Below are 21,161 nucleotides of genomic sequence, written 5' to 3'. Positions count from 1 at the left end.
ACTTATCTTTCAGAATTGCTAATAATGAAAATACATACAATGTGCCACCTCCAAAAAAAAAAAAAAAAAACTCTAAACAAATGTGTGACAGAGAGAGAGAAAAATGATTTAAGCTAAAAAAAAAAAAAAGTCAAAAAGTATTGCAGATAACCTGTATTATGAGACATAAAACATTACTTACCAAGATCTAAACCATCTTTACTAGGTCTCTGTGAAAATGGTGTATTTCTATATATACCATCTAAGGCTTTTTCCTTAAGTTGGGCAACAGTATCACAATCTAGGACTTTTATTGGAGTTTCAACTGTTTCTCCAAGTGGTTCCAAGCCTTGCACATACATTGTCTGGGAGGACATTGATACATATACAGTCTAGTGAGAGAAACAGTAAAAAAATGTAATTGGATATCTTCATATTTGGCAGTTAACACAAAGAGAATGTTAACTGTTATTTTATAAGCTTGTTATTTGTTCATATGTTAATTTCAGCAATATGCATACTACAGAGATCAGATAAATTATATTAACAATTTTATAATTTATTTACATTATATCATTATATTGTAATTTATTATAATTTGTTTGTAATAAATTATAAAATTCATTTTTCATTTCCAGAACTTTAATTTCTACTTTCTACTTTAATTTCTCCAACTAACTAACTTCTTTGGAGAGTAGTATGCAATGAGATTTTGCCAAGAGACAAATTAAACCTATCCTTGTGGAACAACACAGAATGCTTTAGTATAAATATAAAATACATACATAACTAATGCTTTGCTAATCTAAATGCTACAAACCTTCAGTGCTAACTCACTAGAACAATTGCATGTGTATTACAAATATTGGTAATCCATTCTGCAAATAAAAAACAGTAGTGACAATTGCTTCATTTTATCTGAATTACTGTACATTTCAATTCAACTAGATCAGAGATATGATCAATTCACATAATCAGAGATATAACATGTATAACTGGCTAAATCAACTATTTGATCCTTTTGCCAAGAGACAAATTAGACCCATCCTTGTGGAACAGCACAGAATGTTTTAGTATGAATATAAAATAATTACATACATAATTAATGCTTTGAGAAGATATAATGCAAATTTTTGGATAAATCATTATTTCCAGAACTGAACTTTTTAAATAAAAGCATTAAATCACTTACTATGATATTAATTAGTGATCACAATTTGCAGTCATGCCATATGCTTATGGCAGTAATGGTTTCCTTGATTGTTTCATATATCTTGGTATACAGAGAAACACATTCATTTTTTGAGTACATGCATCTCTTTCCCCTCTCCCCACACACTCTGCACAAAGAGGAGAGAGAGCAAATCACCTGTTATGAAATAATTTACCCCTCCCTCTCCACTCTTATTTATGAAAGATGCTAAGAGAAAGAAAAAGAAAAAAAAAAGTAAAAAAGTACAAGCTATTGTTAAATTTAAATTTGTGTGGAGTTCAATGCATGTAACATCACATCACACATCTCCAATGATTTTCAGGGCTGTGCAATGAGAAGATATAATGCAAATTTTTGGATTAGTGAATATATAATGAATATATATTCCCCATGCTGTCCAAAACTGACCCCTGGTCTAACAAGAAAGCAATGTGGCTGCTTCTGATAAGAAAGGTGTGGACATTTGTTGTTTTTCATGTAACTGAAGGGTGCATGCCACATTGCTTTCCAAGTGCATTACAAAGGCTTGGTTTGGCTTAGTGGTACAAGGATAGCTAAGACTATACTGCCAATACATGTCATGGTAGTACATAAGGCAATAAATACATAAAACAATAGCATAAACAGATATGTAAATAAGGGTATAAAAAATAAATGCAAAAACGTGTATAAAAAAATGCATAAAAGAATATACAATATGAAGTTTAGAGAAATTCATAAAAACATACATAAATTAGGTGTTAAAAACTTATATACATTAAGTTCAATTAACATTTTGACTGCCATTGGTCTAATATGTGTAAATTTGCTGCTGGTGTCAATATGTTATGTTGCAAATACGATACAAGATAACTCAAAGTTGGCACCCTAATATTCTCATAGTCAGCAGACAACGTGTTAGTAAAATTAATGTATATAATGCATACATAGCATATACAAGTGTTGTTAGATGTTAATGCTCTAAAAATTGAAAAACAAAAATAACACTTGCTGAAACTGATAAAATCTTTCCAAGTGTGCAGGACTTGGAGATATTATGAATATGACTAAAATAGTGACTGTGTTCATTGAGAAAATGAGGGCAACTGATTAAAATGGCTTTGTAATTTGCATTCTCTAAATCTGTCCTCATATTCCAACTTAGCCAATAATCTCTGACCATCTCTAACATCTCTTCATCCTTATGAAAACCTGATGACCAAATCTGTGCACAGTAATCCATATGCAGCCAAATCAAAGCCTTGTCTTGATCCTGGAATCAAATCGAAATATCCTTACTTCTACAGGCAGTGTTCTCTGCATTATTCCCATAATCTGCTGTATTGTCCTCGCAATTTTAGCAAAATGTCTCAAATTTTCAAGTCCCTTGTCTCCACCATCACCTCCACCTCCTCTAAAACATCCCCATGAATCCTATACTCTGCATCCTATCTTTGCTTCCCAAATTTTAAAACCTTACACTTAGCTACATTAAACTGACATTCTCACACACTCACCAATTCAGCTACAACATCTACAAACTGTATATCGCTATTTAAGATCTTTCCAATGTCATTTACATACAAATTGAATGGGCCCAAAACAGACCCCCTGTGGCACAACACTGACTTTCCTCTTCTGGAATATCACTCCTCCATAAACACAACCTGCTGATGCCTATCAGACAGCCAAATCTCAATTCCAATTTAACTCCTAGTTTGTCAAATGTGGCAATCTATCGAAAGTTTAGCAAAATCTAAATATACTACTACTGCATGTGCATCCCCCTTGTCCAATGTATTTGTCACCTTGTTATATAATAAATCAGCAGATTGCTAAACCACAATTTTCCTTTAGAAAACCTCCTATCCATTAAAGAGAATTCTATTGCTGTCCACCCACTTCTGAATCCTTCTCCTCACTAGCTTCTCCAACACTATGACCACAACTTCAGACAAACAGATTCTCCTATAATTCAAAGCCTTAGTTTTATCACCCTCCTTTATGAAGCAGAACAATTTTGCCATCTTTCTACTTCTTTGGAAAACTTGGGCTAATCTAAGACTCATGTTAAAAATGTAAGTTAAAGCTGTTGTTGACTCCCTGGAACTCCCTCAAGACATACAGTGAAATACCATCAAGTCCCTTGGTCTTGTTAACATCAAGTTTACTCAATCCCTCATATACCTCCTGCTCACTCACCCATTGGTTTTTCCCCTATTCCCACTGCTCTCAAGGTTCTGCATTATGTTACAATATGGGATACTTTAATGAACTGCTCCTTAAACACCTCTACTATATCCTCCTCACTGTTTATCATTTTCCTATTATCACTGACCAACATCATCCTCCCATAATTATTCTCCCTTCTACTGACTACATATCAAACAAAAATTCCTAGAATTTCTTTTAGCTTCATTTGCTAACTGCTGTTCATACTGTACTTTTGTTACCCTTACTGAATCATCTTTCTTGCTTGCTCTTGGTCTCTTCATGTAACTGATTATCTTCACTCATCTTGCACCATCTCTACAATGTCTTTTTTCTTCCAGATTGCATGATTCACCTCTTCAATCACTCTTTTTCACCTACCTTATTTAATCCTTTTACCTTTGGAATACATTCAGTCATTGCCTCTGTCAGATACTCCTAAGTAGAAACCAAGCAGCATTGATTTCCTTCCCATGCAATTCCTCATTCCATGATATCACTGCAAGTCACCTACTGAGCTTACCATAATCACCTGTCCTACAGTCCCACATATAAGTCTTTCTCACAAAAGTCCTAATATGGCTGTCCACCACCCAAGTGATCACTTCATGGTCACTTTCACCAAATGGAGGAAGATGTGACAATTCATTTACAATAGTCTCTTCTGATGAGATAATCAAATCCAAGTCCCACAATCTACGCGTGGCCTCTGTTACAGGCTGCTTAAGGTAGCTATCCCTTAAAAATTCAAGAAATTCATTCCCTTCGGTTCCTTCCTGATGCTGTCTCTTCATTCTAGTCTATATTACCATAATTGAAATTGCCTATAATGATCAATCACCCTTTTCTTATTAGCCAAAACAATTTGTCTAAACATCTCCTTCTCACTGCCTTCCAACATTGCCAGGCCTATAGCAACACCCTACTAAGCGTTTCATCCTGTCCAACTCTGCTTCAATACCATACTGCTTCGAAACACTGTATTTGCTCCTTGAATCTCCACCAAATCCTGTGCTATCATCAATAACACTCCTCCACCCTTTTTGCTTTCTCTTCACAAACGACTACATATCCTTCTATCATTGTCTGAATGTCATCCTTGTTCAACCATGACTCACTCATACCAACAATTTTTGGGTGAATGAATTCTATCAGTGCTACAATTTCATTCCTCTTGTTGCAAACACTTCTAGCATTTGTAAACACACACACACAAGCTCATTTCTCTTTCTATAACAAGTTCCACTAACCCCACTTTTTGGATATGACTCTGCCACACTCCTCCTGTCCATTCCAGTCTATCATCGCTGAAAAAAACCTCTCCCTAGACCTAAATGTGACCCCTAACATACTTGACTATCTTAATCCTTTCTTGCACACTCACACACATCTACTCCTGAAACCATTACCTACATTTCTCATGCAGTGTACCCCGGTCCTCTATCCACTCTGTATTCCTTCTGTCCTCTCGAGTAATGGTTTCTCCAACTGACTCACACCAAATGTATTCAAATGTAGTCCATCTCTTTTATACAGCTCTATTCGTCCCCTCAAACCCATCCCACACATTCACAAAATGAGCTCCTTTCTCCTCACACAACTCTTACTGACCACATTGTTGTCTTTCACTCTCCTTAACAGTATCCTGACATCCTTCTTGTTACCAGTCAAATTATTTGTGTCAAATACCACCACCAACTCTTTTGCTTGTGTACTCCTCTTATCCACTGCTTCAACTCCCTCATTCTACCTCCCAGAAAACAGACCTTGTGCCCCTTTTCACTCACCACACACACACTTCTTATCATCAAATCTCCATACATTGCCACTCTGAAATCATTCAATATTTCTTTCCAATCTTTCGTTTCATTCTTTCTCATATTCCCATGCAAATCCATAATTCTTCTCAGTTCATTCTTCATACGTTTAATCTCTTGCCCCATCTTTACCAATTCTGTTTTCATATCTTCAATTACTTTTTCAGTGCCATTTATGCAAATCGCATTTTCACCACCTTGCATGTCCACTACCTTACTGCTCACTGCTACTGGCTTTCTTACCGCCACTAACTCGCCATCATCTAAGCATGCTGTTTTACCAATCAACATCTCTAACTCATTGCCACTTTCACTCACTGTCTTACCATTAACGTTTAAGCAGTTAGCCATACCGTCAACTCCACTTATTCCCATAGCCACATCTGCGATCTTTTGCCAGCTACTGCTTACATTCAATGATATCTCCTTAATCTATAAGTATGCTGCACTTCTTACACATTCAAACTCTCTCTGTCATCTCTCCTGTTAATCCTCTTCACATAAATATCTTCAATCTCTCCCCAAGCATACATACTGCATTCATGGCATTTCACCAATTTTGAAAAATCCCTGCCACTTGCGTTCGTCTTTCACACTGACTGCCATTTTATTCACACCCAAAGGTGCACACAAGAAACACAAAGGAATTTAATAAGTACAAGATTATAACTACGCTGAACATCACCTACCAATCATACAACAATATTTAAAAAAACTAATTATCGCTATGCCACCTATATATGTATATATTAGGTGCTCTTCCCTATCATTGTTTATACAGTCTTATCACCTCATTAAGTCTTTCTAATCTATGCTTTCCAAGTAACTCCATGTTATTAACTCTATAACATACACAGATACATACATAATCGTTTTTCAATATATGCCCTTATCTTGATTCTTGGGCCCTCTCTGGAAAAACAATTAATTGTTACTCCTTTCATTCCTAATTTCATCTTTCCTGATACACTATACATTCATTTCAGCATTTTTATTTAATCAAACATTTAACTATAATTTATTACTGATTGAATCTCAGTATTGCACAGCATTACCAATCTTCATAAAATCTTTCAGCTTCAATGGCACTTTTTATTACAGATGACATTGATCAAATGTCTTTGATGAGATGCTGCTCCTATGAGGTCTCATTTCCTTTTTAACCCATGTTTTAAAGTATAAAATGAATAATGAAGCACTTTAAATGTGAATAGTTGAAAGATCTATAGTTAGTAATGATGGTAGATTTTAGCTTAATATTAATAATTGCAAATAGAAAAATTCAGTCTATCTATATTGATATCTTTAAAGCCTAAAAATTCATCTAAACTTATAAGCTTAATTAGAAACAGAAATTTTCCTAATATTTTTTCTTCAGAGAGAACTGTGAAACAATTTGTATATAAATATTAATTACAAGCTCAAACTTGCTAGTAAATGTGCAAATTTAACCCAACAAAAGTTTCATAAAATATAACTTATATGATGTTCATAAAGATATGAAACTGAGAAAGCATCATTAAGTCACTTACCATACCCTTGTATTCAATCGATTGGCGAATTAATTTTTCTTCGGAAAGTGAATAGCGGGCTTCACTCGTAACAGCATCTACTGGTCCTTTATCAACTTGCTGCTTAATAGCTCTGTATAACTTGAACAGTGGTTCTCCTGCACATTCCTGTATATGATTCATTTGTTACAATGATTATTACAGACAAATAAGTTTCTGTATATAGTATACTAAAAACATAAAGAACTTTTATTATTAAAAGACCAGAAGATAAATGATAAAATATACAAAGAGCCAACAAGTTTCACTAGCCACCGTCTAGCATTTTCAAGGCTGAACTGGTGTGAAAACAAATGCATTAAGTTACATTTAAAACATACACTTTAGTAACTGTTAGGCTGTTACATTTGATCATTCGTGTTTGATGGAGTGCATGTGTTCGAATGCTTCAGTCAGAATCCGGTACATGACCACGTGTGGTGTAGTTTTTTGCATGTTGTAGTTCTGTTGAACTGAGAGAGATGATGAGATTTTTCCATATGTCTTTAAGAATAATACCTTGATTTCTATTTAAATTATTGCCTGTGCGTAGTACCACAGCTGCTTCTTTTAAAGTTCTGTGTCTGTAGTCATTCTCGATGTAAGGCATAGAACTGTTTTTCCAATCTATAACGTGATTTGATGTTGAGAAATGATGAGCTAAACCAGATGTGATGATTCTATTATGATTGACATCCCCCACATGTTCCTTCTGTCTTATTTCAAAACTTCTAGAAGTCTGACTAATATAAGAAAGGCCACACGTGCATGGAATTTCATATACTCCAGGGCATTTGAAGAAAGGTACCTCATCTTTGGGTGATCTTAAGATATGTCTGATCATGGTAGTTGGTTTCAAAACCACTCTGATGTCATGAGCTTTTAACATTCTCGCCAATTTTATGGAAACTGAATTAATATATGGAATGACAGCTGTGGACACATAATAGAATCATCACATCTGGTTTAGCTCATCATTTTTCAACATCAAATCATGTTATAGATTGGAAAAACAGTTCTATGCCTTACATCGAGAATGACTACAGACACAGAACTTTAAAAGCAGCAGCTATGGTACTATGCACAGACAATAATTTAAATAGAAATCAAGGTATTATTCTTAAAGATATATGGAAAAATCTCATCATCTCTCTCAGTTCAACAGAACTACAATATGCAAAAAACTACACAACATGTGGTCATGTACCGGATTCTGACTGAAGCATTCGAACACATGCACTCCATCAAACACAAATGATCAAATGTAACGGCCTAACAGTTACTAAAGTGTATGTTTTAAATGTAACTTAATGCATTTGTTTTCACACCAGTTCAGCCTTGAAAATGCTAGACAGTGGCTAGTGAAACTTGTTGGCTCTTTGTATATTTTATCATTTATCTTCTGGTCTTTTAATAATTAAAAGTTCTTTATTTTAATACATCAGACCAAATATGTACAATTTAAATACTAAAAACATATTTAAATGGTCAAATTTTGCTGCTTACTATTACCACTTAGACACATCATAACATTTTGCATATTATGTTTGTCTAAGTTTATGAAAAAAAAAAACATTGGCACTGTTTTTTCATAGACAAACAGTAACATGCAAAGTGTTATGGTGTGTCTAAGTGGAAATGGTGAGCAGCAAAATTTGACCATTTAAATATGTTTTTAGTACTATATTAATTTTAGGAATTAAAATGACTATACTTCTGAATTCAACATGAAGTTGATTTTTGAAGTTGATTTATCCTCCTTATTAAGTATAGTTTTAATAAGGATGCTATTTCTTGATTTTAATTGTTTCAAAATAATAGAGTAAGCAAAAAGGAAGGAAAGATAAAGAGATGAAATAAATTACTTTTATAATTAATTTATTTCATCTGCATTTTATAATTAATTTATTTTCATTATAGCACTGCACATTAAATATGCAGTGAAATCAGAACATCCACATCATAACAACCCATTTGAATAATTTAAATAAAATCTCAGTTTAATGTGTTTTTCATAACATTTTAACTTTATATTCTAATATTATTTAAATAACAAATCACTAAGAATGAAGAGAAAAAAGTTTTTCAAACTGGTTTGGAAGCACATAAAGCAATCTCATGTCCTCTAACACATTAGCACATGGGGATCACAGAAATCCTATTACTAAGACTACTTTCTATCTGAATGTAGTCTCTACACAAAAAAAATCCAGACTTAATGTAATAAGGAAAATCCATTATAACCACATGGATCTAGTGCATTAATGTATCGTTGTGCCTATGACATATTTGATAGACTCCTTTCCTACTTACAAATATATTTCTTACAAGAGAATCTTAACAGAACCTCTAATGTTCTCAAATAGCACACTTTTTCTGCACTCTTCATGTCTCAAAAGCAAACAATTTCTAACAATAGAGATAATAAAGGTATAAGATGCTAACAGAGAATATAAAGAGCCCATTTCATTATATTGCATAAACACTACCTTCAGACTATACTTATATATATATATATATATATATATATATATAACAAAAAATGGAATACTAAAGAAATTATCTCAAGACTGTTTTTAATAAGAAAAAACCCAAACAACTGCACATGTAAAAGCTCTTCAAGGGATTTTATCAATTCCCAAGTTTTTAATAAATTCTTTGATACTAGTAGATATTGGTCAAAAACGTAATAGAATGGAAGACAAAAGAACATGAAAAGAAAATGATATTAAAGTACATCACTATATTGAATTATGATTAAAGCAGATCAGTTAAATGGAGCATCACTATGAATAACTGCAGTGTTAAAGAGAACACTGACTTGTAGGATATTATTTTCCTGCTTAATAAGGCTGTGATAAGGTCACATCTGAGTCTAAATGGAGGATTCATGTTGTAGTCAGTGGGCTGTGTGGCATAGAGTGACTGCCTGCAATGAGCCCTTCAAATAACAAATACCAGAACCAAATGAACTGATAATAATATCAGTTTGTTTGGTTCTGTGGAGATGGAGAGACAGTCAAAAAGATCAGTGGAGGATAACGGAGTTATCTGATCTATGAAACTATTCACATGAGGAAATTGGGGAGACGTGGTCTGAGTTTGAGAAACACGTGGAGGGGAGAAGATGTGATAAAAAGAGACAAGCTGTTAAGGGGATTTAACAGTACACAAAGCAGTGACAATCTGCAGCTCACAGCAGAAGGAAGAAAATTTGAGATAATCACTGGAAGGCGAGTAAGGGTATAGTTAGGAAGCTTGGTTGGTTTGTTGTTTTATGGTGAAAGGATGGCTATGGTCATACTACAACAGTAAATGATCATAGTTGTATACAAGTTAAAAAATAATAGAATATGAAATAAGCAGATATAGATAAAAAAGTACATAAATGCATTTCTAAAAAGAAAGGTGTACGAAAACAAGTATATAAAAATGTATAAAAATTATTTGCAAAACAATCAATGAGAAAAGAACTGTTCAAATGTTTATAAAATATAAATAAAAGCAAGGTGTTAAATAGGTATATACAAAAAAATAGTACTATATAAATACAGATAGTATAAATATGTTGATTGTTTTTAAAAATTTAAAAACAAGAAATATCTGTTGAGTTTGATAAAATCTGCCTGAGCATATAGGGCTCAGATAGATTATGAATATGGCTAAATTAATAATGATGCTCATTCATGAAATGAGGTAGTCGATTAAAATATGACAAATGGTGAGTATGGCATTACAACACACACACACACACACACCTGAAAAGGAAGGAGTGGATGAGATGGTGACTTATGTGGAGCAGAGCGAATACAACTTCTGCTCAAATCCTGCTATAATTTAATATTACCCTTAATTTGGTAGAGCATATTATTAGTGTATTATTCCACAATGACTACCAATGGGATAGAAGTTTGTGTCTGATAATCTGCTGGTGGTAAATGTATGGGACAGACAGATGGTAGGTGTTTAAGAAACAAGCTGACCAAGCAGCAGTATTTGCAGTTTTGTTTCCCTTTATCCTAACATGGAATGGAATCGAACAGAAGCATACATATAAGTGTAGCTTCCATATTTGAAAGATGTGGCATTGGATTTGGGAGAGCACTGGATGTTTTTTTACAGCTCTAGACTTTTTATTGCCTGAAGAGAACTTTAAGTCTGAATATATTATGCACCTTTGGTAGCAATGCAATCTGATGTATTCCAGTGCAAGCTCTATCGCATATAGCTCAGCTGCAAAGTTGGTACACTCAAGAGGGACTTGTGCAGATATAATGCTGTCTGGAAAGATGGCAGAAGATCCCACCAGGTCCTCTGTTCATAAAGAACTGTTCATGTAGACAGGCACAAAATCAGAGTATGTAATTCTGTGAGCTAAAAAGAAGAACTGCTGTACATAACAGAAGCAGAAAATTTCAGAACTGCTGAAAGAGAAGTTACATACAGGCGTGTATGACTGCTATGGTGAAACTGTGTTTAGTGGGCTATGTTGTTTACCACCATCTCTAAAGCATTTTTTCCAAACCAAAGTGCTTTATTGCCTTGATGTACAAACTAGGAATAGGTGATGTGTGAAATGCTCCAGCTGAAATTCTGTTAATATGGTATCGCAACCAGAACTGTTGGTACCAGGTTTGGAATTTTAATTTCAATTGCTCATTTTTTGTTACTTCTATCAGTTCTTCTTGTAATTATAAAGATTCTTCAGTGTTTATACTTGAAAACGGGTCCAAAACCCAATCGAGTATTTTCATTTCAAGAATATCTTTAAATCGTTGGTTGAAATCTCAATGGAGAGAATCCAAGTGCTGAAGCACATCTTTATCACATTTTTCCACTGTTAATAGATTTGAAAACTGGCTGAATTCTCCTCCTCCTAATAGAACAGTGTTCTCAAAGTGTGGTATGCTTACCCCCGGGGTAAGCAAAAGGTCTTCAGGGGGGTACGTGGCAATTTTTGGCTATGCATCATTAACGCTTGGAATCATTATTAAGAAAAAAAAGAATTATTTTAAACGTATATATTTTCAGTTTTTTTCTGAAAACTTTAGTTTCCGAAAATCTCCACAAATATATCTCGCTTGCACCACAATTTTTTAGCTTTAATTTTGGGGAAAAAATGCAAGTTATATTCGAGTAAATATGGTAATTTTTTTTTTTTTTTTAGGTTTCAAATTCTTAAGTATGGATCATTGATTAAAGACTGGATTTATAAAATGCATAAAAGAGAGCAATATAGCAAATACAAGTAGCTGTAAGCAACAAGAAAACAGTGATAATGTATCTGGATCAAATGAAATTGATAAGGGTGTGTCGTCTGACATCTCTAGAGAACCAACTAGGAAGAAGATGAAAAATCTTCATATTATATGAATTACTTGAAATGTGGATTTTCATGGACGGCACATGAAGAGGAACTTATTCCAAATTTTGTTCTATTAAAAATAAATCATTTTTTGTTTACATGAACATATAAATTCAAATAAAATAGACATTTACAATGAAATATACTTTATTTATTATTATTATTTTGATAAGGGGGTACTTGGTAATAACGAAAATTTAAGAAGGGGTACACAGAAATCTGAAGTTTGAGAAACACTGCTCTAGACCAATATTTGTTGCCTTTTTGGTGTCAGTTAAATTTTAGCAATTATTTGAAGAGATTGCTGAAGTGCTGGTGAAGCACTTTTACATTACCCGAAACTTAAAGCAGAATGATTGTCTATCCCTTGCTGCAAGATTTGAGAGAGTCTCATCCTTAAGTGGCAATCAATAGTGTCCCCCCCACCGTTTATTTATATATACATACATATAAATGCCATGTCTCATTCAATCATTTTTAATTATCTAATTTATTTTACTGCATTTCAAAACTAATTATTTAATTTAGTTTTAAATGCAATTTCAGTTTATTTTGTAACCACCTACTGTATATGGTAGCATTCCTTCATGTGGCTCAGCTCTGAATTAAGGAATAATGTGCATTGTTCTAACTTCACCTTGTGATTTCAGTTCAAAATATTTGCGACAGTAATTATTACTATTTATTCCTGTAAATAAGCATGTGTATAAATTATATATTTAGTTTAATCCTTTATCCAGGTGTAAGCAAACAAAGTTTGCACCTGAAGTATCTTCAGGACTGGGGCAACTCATGGCAAAGGTGGACAAACTTCTCATCACTTTCCTTAGTATCCCATAATGCAAAGCACACCTCCTTGCAGACATGTATAATGCTATGCATTATGGGATACTAAGGCAAGTGATGAGAAGTTTGTCCACCTTTGTCACGAGTTGCCCCAGTCCTGAAGATACTTCAGGAGCAAACTTTGTTTGCTTTCACTTGGATAAAGGATTAAACTAAATATATAATTTATAGTCTAACCAAGTGAAAAAACTTCCAACAAGCGTGTGTATGTCTGCCAACTATGTGCATCAGTAGTTTTGCTTTCCTTATAGAAAAAAATCTGAATCAACCTCTACCTCAAATAAACTATTTTTATTGAAAAAGATCAGAAAAATTATTAAAATTAGAGAAGAATAATTTTGGTATAATAAATTATAATAAAATTTGGTTAAGCAGAACAACACAATCTCATATGACTCTTAAAATATATACAAGATCAGTTTGATTTTGATCCAATCAATTTGGTGACTATAAGTTGTAAGATCAACAGGCCACAGATGTCTTTTGAATGGAAAAAAAGAAATAAAATAATAAAATGGATTTGATTCTTTTCATAACACAAGAATTCTTTATATGAGCTTTTTAACTAAGTTTAGATGAGTGTTTCATCCCACTAAACAAGTATAACATGCAGTTGTATGTATACATACAATTAACAGCCAAAAATACTCTGTAGTAATTGGCATAGTGTAGGAGTGGCTTTCTGCAATGAGTCCCAGAACACTATGGAGGTATCATGCAATAATAGCAAATATGTGACAATTATCAATCTTGAATACAACCATTGCAATCTGTCTCTCTTCCAGTGGAATATAAATTTGCAAAAAATAAAACATATGCAGAAAAATATGTACAGTGTACTACACAAACTTATAAAAAAAAAAACTTACCCTGAGAAATTTGTAGAGAAGGAAAGTGAACCAAGCAGACAACATCTTTTCTGCTACAGATTCAGTCCTGTAAGTTATTAAAAAAATTAACTCAAAAATTTCATTGCTTGAAAAGAAGTGATTTCAAAGTTTACTGTCAAGTGCATTTATTCCAAAAAGATTATAACAGTTTCATCATACAAAAAATTATCATCAACTTTTACATTCCGAGGTGAGAGCGAGAAGATAGTTTTATGGACTTATTTCCAATTCAGCCAATTCCAAATAAGTGGAATTGGCTGAACCACCGTTAACTAACATTACATTATCGTGTGGACTGTAACAAGATAAGTAAATTTTATATTTAAATCTCATATTTGTAGATTTAGGGACTCAAAAACACACGTGTTGAACAGATTATTTTATTAATTACAAATAAAATAAAACTTGACGTTTCGACCTCTATATCGAGGTCATCATCGGAAGAATACAACTGTATACAGAACCAAGCTACATGCTTATGCTTTCTATATCAGTAAACTAAATCTACGTAGTTAATAAATCTTTTTTCTAGCCTGACCTCTAGTGAAAGAAAGGAAAAACAAAAATAAATAAAGAAATAAAATTATATATATATAAAAAAAAAAAAAAAAAAAATATATATATATATATATATATATATATATATTATAAATAGATAAATGCAACTACAATAAACTGTTAGAGTCCTCATGTATTAATATTCTGGATAGTTACAAAATGATTTCTTTCAGTTGCTATTGAATGTTCTAAACACTTCACCAGGTTGTCTTCTTGTAGTGGGAATTTTTCTAATGCTAGTTTAGGATGTTATACAGGTTGTGATGGGTCCTCCACATTCTTGAAATGGTGAGGCCATCATTTTTGTTGAGATTTGGGTTGTGTTTGAGCATTTCACAAGACTCTTTAAATTTTCTCTCAAACCAGGTTTTGGTGCGGTGTAGGGACTTGGTATTTTTCCAGTCAATTCTATGGTATGTTTGGAGTGCATGGTCAGAAAGGCCTGTTTTACCGAAGTGGAGGTATTTAATGTGTCGTTTGTGTTCGTCTTGTCTGATTGGGATAGTTCGCCCTGTTTCCCCTATGTATGGTATGTTACATGTGCAGTGTATTTTGTATACCCCTGGGTGTGCTAGGTGTGGAAGAGGATCTTTAGAGGAACTGAGTAGGTGTCTTAGCTTATTTGGGGGTTTAAAGGTAGTTTTAATGTTGTATTTGCGAAGTGTTCTGTCTATTTTTTCAGAAATGCCTCTAACATAAGGAATGGCAATGGCATTCTTGAAATCTTTTTTGTTCTTACTGGTATCTTTATGGAGGATCTTGTGAATAGTTTTTTTATTGTATCCATTTTTGATAAATGTTTGGTTGATGATTTTGTATTCTTGGTTTAGAGCCTGTTCATTCGAACAAATAGTTAAGGCTCTGTGTTTAAGGGTGCTTATGACACCTAATTTTTGTGTTGGGTGGTGGTAAGAATTTTTGTGTATGTATTGGCCTGTGTGTGTAGGTTTGCGGTAAACTGAGAAGGAGAGACAGCCAGAGGGAAGACGTGTGACAAGTGTCTAGGAAAGGAAGAGAGTCGTTTTTTTCCATTTCAATGGTGAATTGGATATGTTTGTGTTGTTTGTTTAGGTGGCTAAGGAATGTATTTAGAGCTTCGCGGCCGTGGGGCCAAATGGCGAAAATATCGTCGACGTATCTGAGCCAAATTTTGGGCTTTAGACATGCTGTCTCTAGAGCACGTTGCTCAAAGTCTTCCATATAAAAGTTAGCTATTGGGGGAGAAAGTGGTGAGCCCATGGCTGTACCGAATATAAATGCAAGAAATAATGTCATTCAACAATGACATTATTTCTTGCATTTATATTCGGCCACAGTTCTAGGATAGTCCTTTTTCACACACTTCAGATCCTCACAATTAAATTCACAGATTAGAAAATATAAAGTTCGTCTTACCGATTCGCTGCACTAAATCTCTAGGCCACTTCAGATTTATTTCATCATAATAATACCTAGGCTTTCCTTCTGTAATTTCGAATGGACATCCACATTCATGTTTTCCACCATTCAGTCTGCTGGGCTTTCTTTATCTCCGACTGGTAGTATCCTTTGCCTTACAATTATACTTTCCACTAACTAGAGGAACCACTAGAGGAACGTGGAAGCTTCTCTCCTACCAGTCGGACGATCCATCTCACAGGTGGACAGCAGCAGGAAAAATGTCTCAGAGAAAAAAGCCTTGAACGTAGCGATGCATTCGCTTTTAAACTACCTCTCTTTCCCGCTGTCGTTGAACGCACATGCGTCCTACTCTCCTTGCATCTCTCCCAGCACATAGCACCACTCGCGGAAACCTAACTAAACTCTTGTAACTTTCCATTCAATGAAGGGGGGGAAAAGCACAGTTTTTCACAACAGACTTATTGAAGTTGGCCGTACACAATTGGTATAGTATTTGATTTCTCTTTTCTAACAAAATGATTGGTTGTTCAAAATACAAAATTTCCGACTAAGTAACTGTTACATACTTTATACACTGAAATTTCACAATACTAAATTAAGATTATACACTACTATATTACAAAATTATACACAAACATTCACTTCTGGTAGATTATTAATTTCTTATTTTAAACGAAAAAAAACGAAATAACACCTGCAATTGGTGTTGTATGGTAATTAAATTATTAAAGTTGTGGTAAACGAGAAGATGCACAAAATTTACTTTTTTGAGAGGTAAAATGAATACGATGCTTGAGGAGTTGCACATGAGGACTAAGCATGCAAAGGAGTTGGTAACACAGTAGGGACAAATTACTTGACTGAGAACAAGGAGAAAGTAAAATTGGATATCAGGAGGTTGTTGAGAAGGATAAAAGATAATATTGTGATAGAAAAGGTAGTCAGTGTGTTGCCCAGGTATGACAGTGATGAGATGAGACAGAGAGCAAGAATTATGAATGATATGTTAGCAGAAATGTGTGAAAAGAAAGAAGTGCAGTTTGTTAATGTATGGAATGAGTTTGAAGGAAGAAATGAATTGTATATGAGTGATGGACTGCATTTGAATGGTTTTTTAGAGCATTTGTAAAGTCTACTGCTGCTGCTGCTGGAAAGGAGAGCAACGAGTGTAGAGAATGAATCTGAGCAAGTAAGAAGCAATGCAAAAGAGCAGGAGAGTAAGGAAGGAGAGATTGAAGTGGTGCTTATGAATGAAGAAGTGGGTAGCATTAGTGTAGAAAATAAGAGAACAAACTAACGGGGGGAAACACAGGTTGGACAGGGGAACACAATGTGAGAAAGGTTAATGCTCCAAAATATGAATGTGCATAGGCAAAAAGGGAAGAGGATGATGTAGGATATAGGGTAAACAGTTGGAATTGAAGGACTTCTAGGATGAGTAAGGAGAAAAAGAAATAGCTCAAGGAAAGTATGGAGAAGTCACATCTAATAAGTGGTATCAATGAAACTTGTAGATCCAGGAATGAGCTGTTATGTTTGTATACAAATACAAGTATCAGAAACAAGGGAAATAGAATTGCATTGATCGAGTTTGTTCACCGAAGAATTGTTGGAATAAGTGAGACAGGAATAGAGATGGAAGGATGTGATGTATTTCGTAAAGATAGAAAAGGTAAAAGGGGAGGTGAAGTGCTATAGAGGTGAACAGAATGAAATACTTAGTTGGATGTTGCTATAGACCTGGTAATGTGAAGGGTAATGACCATGAAATGTATAAGCAAATTAGGGTGATTTTAACTATGGCAATATTGACTGGAATGACAAGAGATAGCAAACGGAAGTAAAGAAAATTAGTTTCTTGAGATTTTGAGGGACAACTACATCAGACAGTATAGTATGTAACAGAGGGCACATGAGGATTAAGGATCTTGGAATTGATCATCTTATCAGAGGATATTATAAATGAGGTGTCAGATCTCCTTCCAGTTGGTGTGAGTGACCATGACGTGATTACCTGGATGATTGCCAACAATGTGAGAACTTCCATGAGAAAAGGATATATGTGGAACTACAAGGCTGGTGATTATGAGAAGCTCAGCAGCTCAAGAGACATCTTCAGCTGTAGCATGGAATGAGAAGTTGGGTGGAAAGGAAATCAATGCTGCTTGGGTGATATTAAAGATCTACCTAGTAGAAGCAATATCTAAATGTATTCCAAACATCAGAAGATTAAATAAGGTTGGTATGAAATGGATGAATATACAAATACAATGGATGAATATACAAATGAAGAGATCAAGAATGCGATACAGAGAAAAGGCATTATGGGGGCAATATAAGAGTGGTAATAATCAATTCCATGAGGAATACAAAGAACAGGCAAGGAGGTTGAGTTGGTATATATAGCAAAAGTTCAGTATGTGCAGTAGTTAGCTAATGAAGCAAAAAAAAACTAGGGAGTTCTTTTGATTCAGCAAAAATAAGAATAATTATAATAGGATGGCACTAATTGGAGAAAATGGTACGAGAACAATGTTGCAGAAAATACAGTTCATATATTTAATGAGCAACTCTAAGATTTTTCATCCTTATGAATGTGACATCATGGAAAGTTGCAGAGCAGTAGATGATGATGAGGAAAGACCGACTGTGACTGAGAAAGAGGTATATGGAGAATTAAGCAAACTTGATATTACTAAGGCTGAGGGATTGATCATATATCAGTGCCTATTTTGAAGGAATATGCCAAGGAGTTGACATCTGTCTTGACATATTTGTTTAATATGAGTCTCACATTAGATCAAGTTTCAAAGGAATGGAAGGAAGGCAAGATTGAACGGCTTCATAAACCAGGTGATAGAATTCAAGCATCAAATTACAGCTCAATCTGCATGTCAGGTGTTGTGGTTAAAGTGTTGGAAAGGTTGGTGAGAATCAGGATTCAGAATTGGGTTGACAACAATAGTATTATCTTTAATGTACAGCAGAGATCTGCTAAAGGGAGGGCATGTTTTAGTAATTTGTTACTTATTACAATAAGATAACAGCAGCATTGGACATGGGAGACGGATACACAGTAATATACTTATACTTTGCAAAGGCTGATAGATTATTGCATGATAAGTTCATAGTCAAACTAGAGCAGATGGAATTTGATAACTGACTAGTGTACTGGATTAGAGATTGGCTGTCTGATAGGTATCAACAAGTTGTGTATGGGGAAGCAATATCCCAGAAGAGGAAAGTCACTAGTGGTATGCTTCAGGGGTCTGTTTTAGGGCCACTGCTGTTTAACCTGTATGTTAATGATATTGGGAAAGATCTGAATGGGGATAAACAGTTTGTAGATGATGCAAAGTTGGGACGAACTATTAGGAATAAAGCAGATGTTGAGACCTTACAAGATGACTTGGACTGATTAAATGGGCATGGAAGTGGGGATGCCAGTTCAATGTTACAAAATTGTAAGGTTTTAAAATTTGGAAAAAACAAACATGGGATGTAGAATTTACTCTTCATGGATATATATTGTTGGAGGTGGAGGAAATAAGAGATCTCATGATGATGGATAAGGATCTAAAATTTAGAGGATATACTGCCAAAATTGTGAGGACAATACAATGAATTCTGGGAATGATGTGGAGGACACTAACTTGTAGAAGTAAGGAAATTCCGGTTCCATTAGGCTCTGATTAAGCTACATATGAACCACTGTGCACATATTTGGTCACCTGCACACAGTGGTTTTTCTTTCTTCATATTGAATATGAAGAAAGGTTAAGACGACGCAATTTGAAGAGTCTAGTGGATAAGAGGAAGAGAAATGATATGTTAGAGATGTACAAGTTGGTAAGGGTTGTTATAGGATTAACGTCAAAGAGATTTTTCATTAAATAGTTGGAGATTGGAGGAGAACTAGAGATCATCCCCGGAAGCTGTATAAGGAGAGTGTGAGCAAAGGAGTGAAAAACAAGTTTTTTTACATGGAGAGTGGTGAATGATTGGAATGCATTGCCTGGGAGTGCAGTGTTTGCAGAGAATTTGAATGTGTTTATAGCACAGTATGATGAGCTGTGTATGACAAAAGGGACCTCTTAGATGTCTGTGACTCCATGGAGTATTAGGATAATAATAACAACTTGATGGCAGGGACATTACTAATGTATTATCTAGGAAGAGTAGTGCATTGAAATTCTCTATTTCTATTATGAATCTGTTCTGACAAGTTACTAAGGAAGGTAATCAGGATTTGGATGCAATATAGCTAAATAAAAAATATACTTCCAATGGCCCTTGTAATAGTTTCAGTGGCATTATCAGTTTATTAGGTTAATTATGTTGAAAGAAATACTGGCACTATTTTTTTTGTTTTTCAATAGACAAAAATCAAATTACAGGCAAATCTGATAAAATCCCAAAATGCTTGCTAGTAACATGAAAAAAGAAGAAAAGTTAGCGATAAAATCACTTTCACCTAAGAAAGTGATTCTTATTACTACTAAGGCAGTAATAAGAATATCTTATTACTGCCTTAATTATATAACATAATTTTATAGATATGAAACCATAATATTTAGTTGCTGATATCCTTACAAAGTGATTAATTACAACCCTACAAAGTTACACATAAGAAAAATAAATGAGTTATTAGAAGAGATGACAGCATCTATGGTTCTAAAACTAAAAATACATCATTTTCAATTCCCTCAAAGATTTGTCAGATTAAAATAAATAATTTGCCATTTAGATGAGAATTGGAAGATGATGTGTTATTTAACCAAGAAACTAGCATTGGTAATTTTCCTTCTTCCCTATGTACAAAACATCCAAAATGATGATTGCGATCTATGTGAAGCCTGCCAAGAACAACTTCTCTTCTGTTTCTACACTGGCTGGACTGCCAGCACTCAATTTCAAGCTTAATCTTGTGCAATTTATTTGTCAGTGCTTCATGCTATGATCACTGCATTGAGTTATTAGATTTGATCTTATAAACAGTCTGTATATGGGAATGACAAATAGTACGTACAAAAATTATCACCTGATCTAGCAGCTGAAGCTTCATTTCCTCAATTCTAATGTGGCTGGGAATTCAGCATGGGTGAAGATCAAAATTAAGAACCTTCAATTCATACTACAGTTGTAGAACTTCGCAAATCACTGGATATGGAATGCACACTAGAGAAAAGATGGCTTGTGAACTCATTCAGTTCCGTACAGAACTGAAAGAGTCGGCATAATTCATACATTTTTGGTAGCAGTTTTTTTTTATATGCACAAGCTAAATTACATGCAACTCTGCTATATAATTACTGCAATGAACTGGAATGTCATTGGATACAATAAAGTCAG

General features: G+C 34.2%; 1 protein-coding gene across 6 annotated transcripts in view; it reads right to left on the bottom strand.

Moving 5' to 3' along the window:
* Positions 1 to 21,161, bottom strand: part of LOC150100731 (plexin-A2-like) — a 992,258-nt gene that overhangs the window by 90,978 nt on the left and 880,119 nt on the right. For all 6 annotated transcript variants that reach the window (XM_090402045.1, XM_090402043.1, XM_090402046.1 and 3 more), the window contains 3 exons: positions 13,830 to 13,896; positions 6,732 to 6,878; positions 182 to 371 (listed from right to left, as the gene is read on the bottom strand). In XM_090402045.1, coding sequence (XP_090258171.1) covers positions 182 to 371; positions 6,732 to 6,878; positions 13,830 to 13,896 — 404 coding nt within the window. The remainder of the gene's footprint in view (positions 1 to 181; positions 372 to 6,731; positions 6,879 to 13,829; positions 13,897 to 21,161) is intronic.

The sequence above is a fragment of the Typopeltis vanoorti genome, chromosome 12, assembly GCF_054136105.1.
Source record: "Typopeltis vanoorti isolate ZY-2024b chromosome 12, IOZ_Tvanoo_1.0, whole genome shotgun sequence".
Classification (NCBI taxonomy): Eukaryota; Metazoa; Arthropoda; class Arachnida; order Uropygi; family Thelyphonidae; genus Typopeltis; species Typopeltis vanoorti.
The sequence above is the reverse complement of the archived record's forward strand: the minus strand, read 5'-3'. Positions and strand labels throughout refer to the sequence as shown.